Source organism: Schistocerca gregaria, chromosome 1 (assembly GCF_023897955.1).
Source record: "Schistocerca gregaria isolate iqSchGreg1 chromosome 1, iqSchGreg1.2, whole genome shotgun sequence".
NCBI lineage: Eukaryota > Metazoa > Arthropoda > Insecta > Orthoptera > Acrididae > Schistocerca > Schistocerca gregaria.
The window spans coordinates 1191244006-1191262017 of record NC_064920.1 but is presented as its reverse complement, the minus strand read 5'-3'; the positions used below and the strand labels follow the sequence as shown (position 1 = coordinate 1191262017).

The 18012-nt window shown below is 45.5% G+C and overlaps 1 protein-coding gene across 1 annotated transcript in view; it reads right to left on the bottom strand.

The window, feature by feature from the left end:
* Nucleotides 1–18012, bottom strand: part of LOC126284517 (Down syndrome cell adhesion molecule-like protein Dscam2) — a 698452-nt gene that overhangs the window by 62051 nt on the left and 618389 nt on the right. Inside the window, exons 26-27 of the mRNA XM_049983513.1 lie at nt 14656–14795; nt 4180–4330 (exon numbers count right to left, since the gene is read on the bottom strand). Of these exons, the coding sequence (XP_049839470.1) occupies nt 4180–4330; nt 14656–14795 (291 nt within the window). The remainder of the gene's footprint in view (nt 1–4179; nt 4331–14655; nt 14796–18012) is intronic.

Genomic DNA, 18012 nt, shown 5'->3' with positions numbered 1-18012 from the left:
TACTGACAAGACCCGAGTGTAACTAGGATGAGATAAGTTTAAAAGTTGTCATACTGCAATTGTCAGCTATAGTAAATTTACTGACATCGTTAGGAAGCTGTAGACAGAATTTGTGGAAATATGTGATATCGACATAAATATCATTTTTTCAAACTTTGTCGTCAAACGCCTTATAATCAGCTGAACACAGTAACAATCAAAGCCTCTGTGCATACAGTCGCAGTCAGAGAGTTGCAAGAACACGATTGTGAGAAATACGACGTGCTGCACGCCGTATAGACAATGTACTATCGGTTTGACACTGCAAACATTGTTAAGCATGAAAAGGGAGAGCGAGAAAATACGAAATTCTCGCATGTGGTTTTTGAAGGTGTTGCAGGTTGCATAAAAGCCATTGATACGGATAGGTGAATCACCCTATATATTCGCATTTGCTGGTTACACCGTGCACTGAGCCTCGTACAACATAAGTGGTACATATCATTGTTAGCATAAATTTTTGTAGATACAGACAGAGGAATAGATAAATAAGGCACTATCACCCAGTAACAGTCCACTGTATGGTACAGACATGCTCATGATGCTGCTGGAGGTTGTTACATCTCATGACGCTAGGTCAGTGATGATGTTAGTGGAGTTTGGATGATTCAGTTTGCTTAGTCTATCACTTAAAGTTACTTGCTGCTACTGATAACGCCCACAGCAAAAGAATATGCGATTCAGAGCGTCTTTTGAGCTTGAATTTTGCGAAGTACTTGGCGTTCTACGGATCGGAGCGTGGAATGTCAGATCCCTTAATCGGGCAGGTAGGTTAGAAAATTTAAAAAGGGAAATGGATAGGTTAAAGTTAGATATAGTGGGAATTAGTGAAGTTCGGTGGCAGGAGGAACAAGACTTCTGGTCAGGTGAATACAGGGTTATAAACACAAAATCAAATAGGGGTAATGCAGGAGTAGGTTTAATAATGAATAGGAAAATAGGAATGCGGGTAAGCTACTACAAACAGCATAGTGAACGCATTATTGTGGCCAAGATAGATACGAAGCCCACACCTACTACAGTAGTACAAGTTTATATGCCAACTAGCTCTGCAGATGATGAAGAAATTGAAGAAATGTACGATGAAATAAAAGAAATTATTCAGATAGTGAAGGGAGACGAAAATTTAATAGTAATGGGTGACTGGAATTCGAGTGTAGGAAAAGGGAGAGAAGGAAACATAGTAGGTGAATATGGATTGGGGCTAAGAAATGAAAGAGGAAGCCGCCTAGTAGAATTCTGCACAGAGCACAACTTAATCATAGCTAACACTTGGTTTAAGAATCATGAAAGAAGGTTGTATACGTGGAAGAACCCTGGAGATACTAAAAGGTATCAGATAGATTATATAATGGTAAGACAGAGATTTAGGAACCAGGTTTTAAGTTGTAAGACATTTCCAGGGGCAGATGTGGACTCTGACCACAATCTATTGGTTATGACCTGTAGATTAAAACTGAAGAAACTGCAAAAATGTGGGAAATTAAGGAGATGGGACCTGGATAAACTGAAAGAACCAGGGGTTGTACAGAGTTTCAGAGAGAGCATAAGAGAACAATTGACAGGAATAGGGGAAAGCAATACAGTAGAAGAAGAATGGGTAGCTCTGAGGGATGTAGTAGTGAAGGCAGCAGAGGATAAAGTAGGTACAAAGACGAGGGCTGCTAGAAATCCTTGGGTAACAGAAGAAATATTGAATTTAATTGATGAAAGGAGAAAATATAAAAATGCAGTAAATGAAGCAGGCAAAAAGGAATACAAACGTCTCAAAAATGAGATCGACAGGAAGTGCAAAATGGCTAAACAGGGATGGCTAGAGGACAAATGTAAGGATGTAGAAGCTTATCTCACTAGGGGTAAGATAGATACTGCCTACAGGAAAATTAAAGAGACCTTTGGAGAGAAGAGAACCATGTGTATGAATATCAAGAGCGCAGATGGCAGCCCAGTTCTAAGCAAAGAAGGGAAGGCAGAAAGGTGGAAGGAGTATATAGAAGGTTTATACAAGGGCGATGTAATTGAGGACAATATTATGGAAATAGAAGAGGATGTAGATGAAGACGAAATGGGAGATACGATACTGCGTGAAGAGTTTGACAGAGCACTGAAAGACCTGAGTCGAAACAAGGCCCCCGGAGTAGACAACATTTCATTAGAACTACTGACGGCCTTGGGGGAGCCACTCATGACAAAACTCTACCAGCTGGTGAGCAAGATGTATGAGACAGGCGAAATACCCTCAGACTTCAAGAAGAATATAATAATTCCAATCCCAAAGAAAGCAGGTGTTGACAGATGTGAAAATTACCGAACTATCAGTTTAATAAGCCACGGCTGCAAAATACTAACGCGAATTCTTTACAGACGAATGGAAAAACTGGTAGATGCAGACCTCGGGGAAGATCAGTTTGGATTCCGTCGAAATGTTGGAACACGTGAGGCAATACTGACCTTACGACTTATCTTAGAAGAAAGATTAAGGAAAGGCAAACCTACGTTTCTAGCATTTGTAGACTTAGAGAAAGCTTTTGACAATGTTGACTGGAATACTCTTTTTCAAATTCTGAAGGTGGCAGGGGTAAAATACAGGGAGCGAAAGGCTATTTATAATTTGTACAGAAACCAGATGGCAGTAATAAGAGTCGAGGGGCATGAAAGGGAAGCAGTGGTTGGGAAAGGAGTGAGACAGGGTTGTAGCCTCTCCCCGATGTTATTCAATCTGTATATTGAGCAAGCAGTAAAGGAAACAAAAGAAAAATTTGGAGTAGGTATTAAAATTCATGGAGACGAAGTAAAAACTTTGAGGTTCGCCGATGACATTCTAATTCTGTCAGAGACGGCAAAGGACTTGGAAGAGCAGTTGAACGGAATGGACAGTGTCTTGAAAGGAGGATATAAGATGAACATTAACAAAAGCAAAACGAGGATAATGGAATGTAGTCAAATTAAATCGGGTGATGCTGAGGGAATTAGATTAGGAAATGAGACACTTAAAGTAGTAAAGGAGTTTTGCTATTTAGGAAGTAAAATAACTGATGATGGTCGAAGTAGAGAGGATATAAAATGTAGACTGGCAATGGCAAGGAAAGCGTTTCTGAAGAAGAGAAATTTGTTAACATCGAATATAGATTTATGTATCAGGAAGTCGTTTCTGAAAGTATTTGTTTGGAGTGTAGCCATGTATGGAAGTGAAACATGGACGATAACTAGTTTGGACAAGAAGAGAATAGAAGCCTTCGAAATGTGGTGCTACAGAAGAATACTGAAGATAAGGTGAATAGATCACGTAACGAATGAGGAGGTATTGAATAGGATTGGGGAGAAGAGAAGTTTGTGGCACAACTTGACTAGAAGAAGGGATCGGTTGGTAGGACATGTTTTGAGGCATCAAGGGATCACAAATTTAGCATTGGAGGGCAGCGTGGAGGGTAAAAATCGTAGAGGGAGACCGAGAGATGAGTACACTAAGCAGATTCAGAAGGATGTAGGTTGCAGTAGGTACTGGGAGATGAAGAAGCTTGCACAGGATAGAGTAGCATGGAGAGCTGCATCAAACCAGTCTCAGGACTGAAGACAACAACAACAACAACTTGGAGAATCTCTGATATCTATCCTGTCAATTTGACATGAGAACTCTCTATGCTATAAGGGCATCCTTTGTAATTCGTTCTACCTCAGGTCGAAACCAGGAACCTCGATTTTCTGGGAAGGGTGTATTAGATGTTAATGTTACTGACTGCCTATGTATCATTGCGTTCCTTCTCACTCATCTTTCCATGTATTGTCCTGTGTCACACAACAGAGAAGTTACATTGTACTCTACATCACTTATCTGAAACATTCTATGTATCTTTATTTCCTTTCCTTAATTTATGTACAGAGTATGTATTTGTGTGCCTACGTGTGATTCTCAGCATGCAAAATAAGAACTGATCTCAGATTATCCCATTTTTTTGGTTCAAGCTGTGGACCTCAGAACGTGACTAGAGCAGTTCTCTACATAGTAAATTGTGACAATGACTGTCCTGCAACCCAGCTTTAAAGTTCGAAATTCCTGTGCTATCTTTTACACTGGAAACGTTGGATCGATTAATAGTTGAAAATCACCTCTCGCTAGTAATGTTGTAGTTCCCGCCTTACCTCTTGAATTGGGTGCTTGTGTGATTGACTTGGTTCTCTCTCCTTCGCCGACAATAGTAGAGGCTGTGACCCACGACTCATATGGCTCCAGTTCCTTTAGTCCTCGAATTTCAAGTGAGCTTGATGTGGGACCGACTCGGAAACTACTCGTCTGAAAAAATGGAAAAATACATGAAAAAGCTTAGGTATACAGTAAGAAGTGTGTGGAGTAAGCCGATCGATCACATTTAGGCGTATCTGTTACTTACAGACGTACACGCTAGAATAGAGTATAGAACAGAAAGAAGTAATAGATACCAGTGAAAAGAACGATTTTCATTTCCTTAAGTGATAGATTACTTCACTAGTGGAATTATAGCATTAGACAATTTTATTAAAAAAAAATATTATGCAACAAAATAGGAACAGTTTTACTCGTCTTTTGGAACTGGCTTTCTTTTCTTTTCTTTACTAATACATTTAGCAACATTTTGACATCTTTAGCAGTCCGCAGTATAAATTATTGTTTTTCGAAATACTTCATATCCGTTATTAATACTCATTAAGTTGTGGGCTGCCCATGAGTTTCATGTTAGGGATATATGAATTAATTATATTCCGTCTTCAGCCATAAATTTTTATTTTATATTGATTGTCCAACTTCAACCATGAATATCTTTTACAATATCTGTACTGCAATTTCGACCTTTTCATCGTTTTTAAGCAGTTACACATGCTAAAAAATACAGCAGTAGTTAACGTTAATAAAACAGTAGAATTTTGCTTTCGTTTGATGTAATGTGAAGAATGGCTTTCACGAAAAGCTTAGTAATCATCTTTTCCACTTTTGGATTCAATTTGCGAAATGGGCCATGTTCCACAAAATCATTCACGGTTTTTACCGAATTTATAGATTGTTACCCACTTTTGTACAAATGACTGATTTTCCCATGTATTTAGAGGCCACTGCGTGACTCATTTTCGGGGCTGTGGGATGGCTACAGACAAACACAGCCTCTAAAGGCGGTGCGCCAGCTACGCTCCTGTGTCTCCTTGTATATCTCGGTCAAGACTTCAGAGTAAATTGATGCTTTATGGAAATTGCATGAAGGACACAGGTTCCGTCTATTGGGCTGTGAAAGAACTAAGGCGATATATTTTTCCATCTACTGATACGAAAATTGTCTGAAACAATTTTCCATGATCGTAGATCATTGCACATACTCCATGATTCAAAATTATGTCCTCTACAGGAAACTTCACCATTTCCAGTACCTCGTCAGTTGTCTTGGTGACAGCGTGGCGGCTGAGACAGTCAGTGCATACAAGCATTCACCTAGTCACATTTGCCGACATAAGCGACGAAAATCCACTAGTGGCTAGTTAGGATGGCTTCACGAGGCTGAGCACCTCCCATATCAGTCCACGAATAAACGCAGAGTGTCTGGCAGTGCCAGGACTCGAACCTGGGTATTCCTCATACTAGCGCTACATACTGATCACTGAGTCATGGAGGTAGACGCGGTACTTGTGCTGACAGAATTATGGAGGTCACATAGGACAGTATGTCCGCCCCCAGTAGCTGAGTGGTCAGTCCGGCTTTCGCCGCCGTGCAGTGCGGACGTGTTGTTGTTTCCGCCTGCGGAGCGCGCTCGCTTGCTGTTGTTTACATTTCAGCGGCCGTTACTTACGTGTCGCTTACATGCACTAGAGCCATGGCTAACCGTTTTCGAAAATCATCTTTACGATTCAACTTCTGCAACGAATAAGCACGACCAAAGGCCTTGGAAGTGGAACGCTTCCTACGTGACTTTGCTAAGATCCCAGCTTGGGCATCCATTTGTCCATATTAAGCAGTACAGTGTACTTGCAAGTCGTCAATGACGCGGTATGTGAAAGAATACTTCGTGACACCAACCATGGATTACGCTTTTGCCACGCCGACGGGAATGTCGGAGCGGTCACTGTCGACCATGCCGTCTTAGGAATGCGCACCATACGAGTTTTCGAACTCCCGTTCGAGCTACCGGCGGAAGACAGGCTTTCCGCCCCTACGGCACTGTACATGGCCACACTGCCGAACGCTGGGCGCAATTCCAAATGTACCCCGTTCTTAACGGTGTACGGCAGATCACCATCGACCTCCATCGCGACGTGCCATCTTACCTGCAAATTAGCGGGTGCCGCGCGGTTGTCATATACGACGGCCAACCGAAGACCTGTTCCGGGTGCGGAAAAGAAGGCCACCTCAGATCTGAGTGTCTTCAGCGACGGATCACCCAATTGCCAGCCGCTACCGTGGCACCTACGGCTCCGACGACGATTTTACCGATCACCTACGCATCGGCACTCTCTTCTCCTCCCACCGGCCGCCGCTCATCGGACCACGTACCGGTGACCCTTCCAGCTGCTATGGATACCGCCGGGGCCGACACGTCGCGCTCAAAGCCAGACGCTACTATGGCGCCACTACCAACAGCGACGACTTCCGACAACCACACGCCTGACCATATGGACGCCCCTTCATTTGACGTTCCCGCGACGGCCTTCCTCTCAGGGCGACGCGACTCCCTTCCGTCTTCCGACACGGAGGGACGAACCCACAAACAACGTTCACCTAAGAGGCGCAAGAGGAGGCGCCGTACGGTCTCGGAACGAGACGGATCACCTCCCCCTGATGCTCCACAGGCCGTCCGACCCGACGAGGCCTCAGAGAACCTACACGACGATACGAATGACGACAACATGACGCCGACTGTGGATGTTTCGATGCCAACTCTACTGGCTCGCTCAGGTGCTCCTGAACCAATGGACTCCACCGCTGCGACTGCCGCTGAGACGTCCGCCGCCCCTACGACCGACGTGGAACGTACGACCATCACAGCGACAGCGCCTTCAATGGTGTGGAGTGAGGACGTTGATGAGGAGACGGACCACACGCTGGGGACAGAGTTACCCCAGACGGGAGCATCGTTACGCCGCTGATAACGGCGTCAGGTCGCGCATGGCACGACTCGCCGTTGCCTCGCCCCTCTTCACCCTCCGCCGGTGGAGTTCCCCTTCACGGCGGGGGACGGCTCCAAACCTACCGAATAGCGACGATCAACACTAACACCATTAGCTCACCCGTGAAACTTCAACTGCTGCGAGAGATGATATGGGCGTCAGACGTCGATATCGCACTACTACAGGAAGTACACTTGGCCACACTTCCAGACGTCGCGGGATATAACACTTATCCTTCTCTTGGTGACCAACTGGGACGCGGCGTAGCCATCTCGCCAGAGAAGGCATTCCAGTGGCCGATATCACATACCTTCCATCTGCCAGAGGCATGGCCGTCACCGTCATGGGGACTGGTGTCGTCAACATTTACGCTCCGTCAGGCTCCACCCGCAGACGCGACAGGGCCCTCTTCTATTCAGAAGAAATCGCTTCTTTGTTTCTTGGGCGCTGCGACCATTACTTGCTTGGGGGTGATTTTAGTTGTGTCTTGCACCCTAAAGACCAAGTGCCCCACTACAACACCTGTCAAGAACTGCGTCTTGTCGTCCGAGATCTGTTGCTCCGCGACACTTGGGAAGTTCAGCACGGCGATGCGCCTGGACATACTTACCAGACGAGTCACTCCGCGACACTTGGGAAGTTCAGCACGGCGATGCGCCTGGACATACTTACCAGACGAGTCACTCCGCGACACTTGGGAAGTTCAGCACGGCGATGCGCCTGGACATACTTACCAGACGAGTCACTCCGCGACACTTGGGAAGTTCAGCACGGCGATGCGCCTGGACATACTTACCAGACGAGTCACTCCGCGACACTTGGGAAGTTCAGCACGGCGATGCGCCTGAACATACTTACCAGACGAGTCACTCCGCGAGTCGCCTGGACAGAATTTACGTCTCTCGGGAACTCGCATCTGCCACATTCTCTTCCCCAAGCAAGTGGTCTGGCGCAGTCGTGCACCGTGGAAGCTAAACACCTCCCATCTTCATGATCCCGAATGTCTATAACGTGTTACCGAGACATGGTCCACCTGTGAACGTCGCTTACCGAAATACTGCACGACCTTGACCTGGTGGCTGGAATGTGCCAAACCTGCCATTCGACGTACTTCAGTATGGAAAGGAAGTTGCTATGTGGCGCCGGCACACTACCGACTATTTCTACGCCGTTCTCCGCACGACGGTGCGACAAAATCGTCTCCGACGACTCGATTCTTTACAACGTGTCCAATACCTCAATCAACATGTGGCGTCCAGAATGGTCCACATTGCACAGGTCCTCCCGCTGCCATCAACTATTGGACACAGCCTCCAGGCTGCCTTCGGATACTTCCTTACGGCCGGTACGCTCTTTAAGGTCTGCTACGACGCGCTCACCCTTCCCCCGCGAGCGGGTGGCCTCGTCCTTGTCAATGTGTGACTCCGCGCGGCGTCCTTGTACATGTCCACCATGCACAAGCAGTGGCACGGGGGCACCTCCCTTACGCGGAGCTTGCTGTAAATTCTTGTGCCCGCGACCATAACACCACCAGTACCAGTCGGACACATCAAGCACCATCTGACGCACATTTCTGATTTCATCGTCGACTTCAGTTATGCTCACACACACTTACCGATCACGCGTTCTCCTCGACCTAAAGATTTTTACACCCCACTCCTTCGTTCCATATCCAGCAACAATATCGAACTGCGACATCCGTCCACGCGGTAGCCGACGGTTTGGCGTCACATCCACCAGTCGTTTCTTCCCTCCAACGTCCGGGCAACATGGTACCAGGTCGCAAATGAAAAATTCGCCACAAATCATCGTCTTCACGCCATCGGACTAAAGGACTCTCCACTCCGCTCCATTTGCCACCTCATGGATGACGATGTACTTCAACTGACTTGTACTGCCACCAGTGACGTCTGGAAACTTGCCCGACAGTTCGTTGCCTGTTACCTCCGCGTTCCGCCGGACTCTATTGACCCATGGACTTTTATCCATCCTGAGAATACTTATTTCCCCGCCACCAAAAATCATGCGATTGTATGGGTCAAGAGATGGACCATCACCTACATGTATAATGATGGCGACAAATCACGCCTTGATTTCTGGCAGTACTTACAAATCGCCCACAGTGAAGTCGAACAGAGACCGCGCTATCGCACCTTCTTCGCTAATTACCTACACGCTCAGTTGGATGGTGCCACACGCCGACAGCACTCCCGCCCTCCCTGCTGACTTCTGACACCCCTCGCGCTGCTTTCTACATTGTAACCCACAGTGGAGTAGGCGCAGGGACACTCGCCTCCTTTCTTTTACGCACTTCACCAGAAAACACTGGTTTTTCCCTCACTCCACTGTATATTGCTTTACACCTCTTAGCTTCCATCAGTATTATTAGTTTTTTGTTCTTTTTTCCCTACACCTTGTTCATAAAAAATTGCTCTCCTTGTACGAGTATCATGTCTTGTGTTATTTTCGCCGGAAGGATGGCATTTTTGTTGTATTTAAGTTTGTACCAATAAAGATCTTTTGTTCATTTACCCTGCTCCTGGTGAAGAAAAAAAAACAACATTAAAAAAAGTGGTCAGCGCGACAGAATGTCAATCCTAAGGGCCCGGGTTCGATACCCTGCTGGGTCGGAGATTTTTCTCCTCTCAGGGATTGAGTGTTGTGTCGTCCTAATCATCATCATTTCATCCGCATCGACGCGCAAGTCGCCGAAGTGGCGTCAAATCGAAATACTTTCGTCCTGCGAACGTTCTACCCGATGGTGGGCCCTAGTCGCGCGTTTATTTATTGGGCAGTATTGTTTTCACATGCACCTCCTGGGAATTTGTGTGAGAGGTTAGCGTTTAGCTGTTTAGGTTTCTTGCGATGAGAATCTTGTGTAACGTTATTTCATTATTCTAGTTAGAATCAGCAGGGTGGCAGTGTATGTTCTGGGCAAAAACAGTGGCTCATTATCTGATACCACATTTTTATTTGTGGTGTCATATTAAAGTTGAGACAATTGCGTTAGTTGTATTTTGCTGATAGCAGGATCTGCACTTCCTTATCTCTAAGGCAATATTGGGTACCTCACATATCAAGGACAAGTAGGGAGAGTCCCTGGCCCGCGTGCCCCACTCTGCATTTGTGGGGGTAAGACTCAAATGCAGTTCGCATGCATGTCATATTTGGCTCACATCAGCACCCCACCCCCACGCCCTATGCTCCAGAAGCCTGTATGAAGCACCTCCCGCACTCCAAACGCATGTGCGCTTCACTCCTCCGCACCCGTGACGACAAGATATACTTCGGACATGCCCAAAGGAACAGACACCATGCGTTCATATAACGGATCCGCCTAGATGCACGATGGGTCCACCTTCTCCAGTGCAGATGCCCTAGTATGTCCGACGTCGTGCGGGAATCCCAGAGCAGCGAGTATGGAGGAAGTGGACAGGGACTTCCGATAGGTGTAACTCGGTGAGAATGTTGGTCCCTCGTGAAGCGTGCTCAGATGGTCCACACAAATGCGATGAACACTGTGTCCCGGGTGGTGCAGTGCTTAACGCACCTGCCTAGTAATTACGAGATCCTGGGCTTGAATCCCGGTTCGGCACACGTTTTCACTCGTCTCCTGTTGATTCCATGTTAGTCCTACTGTAGCTGAGCCAGTAATCCCTTTCCTTTCTCCTCCTTCCATCTTCCATTTACAGTTAATGTATCATAACAGAATCTGCAGGGATTTAAGCTCAGGATCTCGTGCTACTAGGGAGGTGCGTTAACCACTGAACCACCCGGGACACAGTGTTTACCGTCTCTGCGTGGACCATCTCGGCGCGTCTAACGACCAACCATCATTCTCACCGAGCGCCACCTATCGGCAGTCCCAGATTCTGTGTGGCGTCTGTTCTTTCAGACATGTCAAAAGGAACAGCCACTCCTCAGTCATATGACGTATTTTATAGGACAATTGCAAATAGGTATTCATTTAATACACTGAAAATAAGTCCAGTACTCAAACTCCAGTTAAATGAAGTTATTTTGACTGCTCACATAAGATAACTGGAGAGGAAATCTGGGGTGGTGCGGTCTGTCTGTAAACTGAAAAGCGAGCAGCGTTCGTAGTGGAGGAAGTTGCCTTTACATGGAGAACGCTACAGTTGTGTAATCAGTACAGGACAGTGGACATACATTTTCACAGATCACGCTCATATGCGTTTCTGGCGTTACGTTATTAGACACTCATGTCTGTATTGCAAGAAGTGTTGTCGCGATATCTGGAAAATAAACACTTCCTCCCCCCCCCCCCCCTCCCCTTCCCCTGCCTCCACGACTCCCCGAGTACGTCGCCAGTGATCCATAAGGCGTGATGCAGATGATCGATGTAATTTTGTGAAACATGGTGTGGTTGCCTCTTGTGACGTGATGGGTTAGATAAGTGCGCAATCACCTGCAGGCCAATCAAGGGCGCAAGTGGATTACCCCAACCTAATGATCTACGTTACCTCAAACTTCTAGCCTTCATCCCCGTCCTCTCCACCCTATTACACCACAACACAATTTACCGCTTAATACGGCTGTACTGCACTTAATATTTGTTCTTAATCCACTTCATTTAACAGTAATTAGTTATTTTATACCATCAAATCACTGTTTTGAATTACTATTATTACAGTGTCTGTTCCCTTATATACGTATGCATTTATAAATGAACAGACAGTGATGACGATTTGGGGTTGTATTAATATTATGAAATTGTTGGCAGTTGCGAATTCTTTGACAGAGATATGACCAATTGGTGACATTGACACACTACCCATAGGTGACACATGAAAATTTGTGCTGCACCGGGACTCGAACTTCCTGCTTATCGCGAGCAGTCGCCTTAACCACCTCAGCTATCCATGCACGCTTCCTATGAACGATCCAAACCTTCTTAAACTACACTGTGTATGAAACTTCCTGACAGATTAAAACTGTGTGCCGGACCGAGACTCGAACTCGGGACCTTTGCCTTTCGAGCTGTGAGGACGGGTCGTGAGTCGTGCTTGGGTAGCTCAGTTGGTAGAGCACTTGCCCGCGAAAAGCAAAGGCCCCGAGTTTGAGTCTCGGTCCGGCACACGGTTTTAATCTGTGAGGAAGTTTCATATTAGCGCACACTTCGCTGCAGAGTGAAAATATCATTCTAGTACACTGTCTGTGCCACTATTGCTTGTGCAATATTAATTGGGTTCCCACATTAGGTTTAATGAGAGAAATATATTTAGCGTTAGTGTTATTATCGTCGTTAGGCTTGCAATTCTTTTTTACAATGTTTGTTCCTTTGGAAAAACCTGCTCGTGTTCCCTCAAATCTGTTGTGGTTACTGTTTGGGGATGATTGTTGAGGAAGCGCCACTCTGGATTACAAATTATCATATGTGATTGTTTTGAGGAAATGTTGTTTTAAACGAAATGTAAAAGGCGTCATAGATCTGAGATCTCAAGAGTATTTCTTTTAATAGAGTAGTTGGCAGTTGGGTATGATAGGTAGCAATAACTGAGCAAGTTCAGTAATTTAAGATTTACAGAATGTCTACCCCTATACTGATTCAAACAAAATATAAAATAAGTCAGTTCTGGAGATAGAATAATAATGCAGCTGAGGACTGGTTAGATTGTCACTAAGCTCATTTTATGAAACTCAAACTCCTGTAGGACACTCAGTATTAAAGTACCATGAGAATGAATGAAGTTTATGTCCTACCGGGTATCCAGCCGTTTGGAAGTTAAACAGGAATAAATTTACAACTACACCCGTCTTCTTTGGCGAGGAGGTCACGAACACTCCAGGTTCACAGCTGACAGCTCCATGCTCACGAAGTAAGACACCATGAAGGCATTCTCGAGTGAGAATCCTGATTGATGGAATCCTTGCAGAATCGGCTCCTGGCCCAGGAAACCCCACTCAGAGCGAACTGGTCTGGACTCAGCACTGCGTTAAACACTACTCGGTGCTTGAATACAGCTGGATCTATTTTCGATCTCGTGTCTTTCGGAAGAGAATACGTCCTTGCAGCTCACGACCTCTGGCGGTGTTTTGGTCGCCTCCTGGTGGACGATTAGGTAGACATCTTCGAAGTACTGATCTGAAGTTGGTTTCTGACGCTGCAGACGTTAAGCTTCGGTGTAGCAGGGTTCTGCGAGAGTGAAAATTTTGTACTGATCTGATGTTGGTTTCTGACACTGCAGACGTTAAGCCTCGGTGTAGCAGGGTTCTGCGAGAGTGAAAATTGTGTAAGTCATAATGTCCTTTATTTTCTTTGTTCATGATTGCTGAACTGGGTTATTGTAAGCTGTGCTAATAAAATGTAAATTATGACAAGGGCGTCCCTTCTTGACTTGGATTTGATATGAATTAATGCTATTTCAAGTGTTAGTAAAGATGCTTTCTAAATGTTGTTGCACACCTCTCAATGTGGCGTCACCACTCCTAATTACTACTATAAATACGGACAGAGCTGAAATGCCTACCTCAGCAGGGAGTGCTCCTATTTATACATACGTGTGTCACTCCAAAAGAAATGCACACTATTTTTTAAAAATGCATTTTTCATTCTGCATGTGTGAAAGCTTTCCAGTGTGTAGATACATCCTTTCCGCTTGTTTTCAAACTTAGTTCAACCTGTTCCCGCGAGTGGCGCCGTCCAGCATGTCTTCAAGATGGCTGCTAGACTTGACTTTCGTCAGAAGCAACCTGCTGTCGTATAATTCCTGTGCTGTGAAAACGAGACAATGGGAAACATCCACAAGAGGGTGAAAAAGGTGTATGCAGATGCTGCTGTCGATCGCATTACAGTTAGTTGGTGGGCAAGCAGGCTACGTGATGAAAGCGGGCACGGCAATATTGAGTATTGTCCTCGCAGCGACAGGCCTCGTATTACACACACTCCAGGCAATGTGCAGAGAGTTAACGAACTGGCGACTGCTGACAGACGCATCACTGTGAACGAATTGTCACCCTACGTTGGGACAGGGGAAGGAAATGTTTGCAGAATACTGAAAGTGTTGGCGTTAAAAAAGGCTTGTGCCAGATGGGTTCCCAGGATGTTGACAGAGGGTCACAAAGAAACAAGAAACTCGGATGGACGACACTGAAAAGCTTGATGTAAAAAAAAAAAATGCTGTGCATTTCTTTTGGAGTGACCCTCGTACATGGAACATTCTAGCAAATTTGAATAATCCATAAATTACACCCAAAACCTTCCAGAAGTTACAAATGTTAAATGGTAAACTGCTGCAGCATGGGCAAGTCAGCGCGGCAACCCAGCCGACACCAGCTAGCGACTGTAACCAGTACATTACGGCGGACGATGTGCAGGAGGCAGCGATATTAAGTACAAGAACCCCAGTCACCATGTGATTAGTTATTTAGGCTTTCAGCTACGTCCCTGCGTCCTTGGATTAATCCAGACAGTGTTTATCAAGACAGGTACAATTTCGCCTGAGTACTCGTCGCCAAACGGAAGTGCACCTTGGATGGGTGGTTCTTCCTGCTGCAGTAAACGGTGTATTGCGTGATGAGGCCGTTGGGTTGCTCAGGAGGCAGCCACGACACCAGGATGGAGTCTGAAGTCAGCGTCAGGGCCTTCACAGCAGCCGGGGATCCGGGAACTGCAAGGAACGAGATGAAAACGTTACGAAATGAACAGCTGCTGTAGTGAGTATTAGCATATTAATACAGGCACTCTTAAGAGAGCTGAATGATAATAAAAGGATCATGTGACGATCGCAGAAAGTTATGGCCGTCAGACAAACATTTCTCCGTCAGTATATTATATTACTTCCTCTGATATCCAAAGTTTCATAGGTCACAGGTTCGAACCCAGTCACTTATCCAAGACTTCCGGAATAAGGAGAGACCCTCGTACTTGCGAAAGAGGGCAAAGGAACACAATCTTGGCTTTGGGGTGGGAAACTACCTCGAAAAGGGGGTAAATCAGCAGGAGAGTTCGGAAGGCCATGAAAGCCACTACACGAGGCCTGTAATAGAAAGAAGCGTCCGATGAGCGATAAGAATACCGAAGTTCCAGCGGTAGACACGAGGCGACTCATTGACAGCGTGATTAATGGGCCATTGTGGGTAGTTTAGGCTTTAGCGTCGGCGATAGTACGGAAATGGTTGCGGGAATTGTGAACCGTGTTCTCGAAAACATACGCCGATTGTTGGAGTACTGCACTTGAGACCTCTCACTTCCCATTGTGGATCTGCAAGTGTCTGCGGTACTCGACAACTCAACGGTAACAGTTATTAAGAGAAAATCCAAAACTTTTCGGTTTACGGATGTACACTCGTTTCCGTTTGGTTCCTGCTGCCACTTACTATTTAAATTCTGTCAGCGGGCAGCGTTGTTGAAAAATAATTGTGCAAAAGAGGAGATTATGGTTTAGCAGATCTTCTGATAGAGAAATATTGGGGAAAGAAATCGATCTCACCCTTTCCAACGAAATCAACGCAACGTTTGCCTTCATGGAGTTAAGAACATAATGGAAAACTTAAATCTGCGGGTATTTACGGAAAACTGAACACTGCTACTATCGTACACGATTTCATTATCTCTACCATGACGCCCCTTTCCACCTCGCTTGTTAAAATGATAACGACAATATCCAGCAGCTAAAATATTTAGAAAACAAGCTGTTATGAAAATAATGTAACCAGATAGTTAAGTACTTTATGGTCTTTAAATTGTATTCCAACGGATATAATTAATTTCGGTAAAACTGTAAAATTTAAATTAACGGTATCGTATAATGGAGACAACTATAAAATATATCAAAATTTAGGTGTTGAGAACGAGAATGGCAGGTTGAGGAGAGGGTGGGGTGTGGAGGGTGGGGGTGTAACCACTACGGTGGTAAGAAGTGAAGAGTGGGTGAAGAAATTTTTAGTGACACGGTTTTATTGGAGAAATCTGAATGAGGGTTTCGTCCAGGAAAGAATGTCGAACGGCTGCTGATGATTTAAGCTGTCTGACAGGATCTAGAAATTTCCCATAAAACTTACTATCAGATGAAGTTGGGTTCTTTCTCGTTGGTACGAGCACTGACTCGCATTTATCAACACGTAAGACATCTAGTAATCAGTACATGACGTGGAATCATTGTCCAAGCCTTTTTTTGGTTCTATATAAAAATCCATCTACGACCCGTTCGTGTAGACAAGAAGTGTGCTGCTTAACCAATGTGATGAATACAAGTTGAGGCAGCTAAGACAGTCCGCTCGAAATACGAGTGTGTCCAGAAAGAGCAAATATGTACCCGGGAGAAACTGTGCCGGCAGAAACTGAAGAATCACAGCAAATATGTAGTTTTCGATCATTTATTGAGGGCAACGTAGTGCATATCTGCGTAGATTTTCACAGTTGTGGCTTCCATAAATGTCATCGATTTATTTTCTTTCTGTTCTGATCGTGAGTAGCTACCCCTAGACGGTAGACTTCCCTCCGACAGTGTAAGTTACACCGCATGGCCGACGCGCCAGGCGAAGCGAGTCAGCCAGCAAATCCTAGCAGCTCACGGCAGAGGTCGCCAGCAGAGCGAAGCTACAGGGACGAAAATATGGGAACACCGCGAGAAGTGCGTGCTTGAACATAAATGCGGATATTAGGCGAGGCTGTAGGTGGTGGTGTCCTATTTAACCAAGAGCGGCACTTGTGCAATGTCCTCAATGCGCTGAAAGTGTCTGTCGTATTCTCGACCGTGTTCGGTGCACTTGTGAGTGCATTATGTCGGAACTAAGTGAGTTATATTCAAATGGTTCAAATGGCTCTAAGCACTATGGGACTTAACATCTGAAGTCATCAGTCCGCTAGAACTTAGAACTAGTTAAACCTAACTAACCTAAGGACATCGCATACATTCGAACCTCCGACCGTAACAGCAGGGCGGTTCCGGACAGAAGCGCCTAGAACCGTTCGGCCACAGCGGCCGGCTGAATTAGAATGTGGGTAAATTGCTTGTGCTCGTGTAGTGGGTGCTTACGTAACCAAGTGCCCAAGTGTTTGCTGTTCCAAAAGGTACGTATCGCATAGACGGAAAGCGGAAAAACATCGCCCGTTAAGTCACAGCGTGGACTGAAGTGTGAAATGAGACGTGAAGGACGGTTATTGAACAGGATTGTGACGAAACCGAAGAGCATGGCAGCTGAAAAAGTCATTGCATAAGTGGATGGTGCTTCATTGCAAACTCTAACAGCACTAAAACAATAGGAAGGTAGCATAATAAGCAGAGAATTGCAAGGTGAGCTCGAATTCCAAAACTTTGCATGAGTGATGCAAATGCCCGTAACACGAAAACGTGGACTACAGAGCAATGGGAGATTGTCATTTTGTTGGATGAACCTCAGGCTGAGTTTACATCTCAAGAGCGAAACGTGAGCGGGATTTGGTGATGATTTGAACAGCCATACCGGGGTATTCGATGAACCCTATTGTTACTTCGGCGCGAAAGATTAATTGACCGGCTTGACTGATCAGGTGCAATGTGCTGCTTTTTTCCAAGACGATAGTGCTTCGTTCACACAGCTCGTGTCTTCCACAACTGGTTTTGTGAACACGTGGCCGTCACAGTCACCAGGTCTCAGCGTTATAAAGCCTTTGTTGTCTACTTTGGAGAGATGGGTGCATGATGGCTATCCACTTCCAACATCGTTAGCCGGACGGAGTACCCGAGCGGTTCTAAGCGCTTCAGTCTGAAACCTGTCGCAGGTTCGAATCCTGCCTCGGGTATGGATGTGTGTGATATCCTTAGGTTAGTTCCGTTAAAGTAGTTCTAAGTTTTAGGGGACTGATGACCTCAGAAGTTAAGTCCTATAGTGCGAAGAGCCATT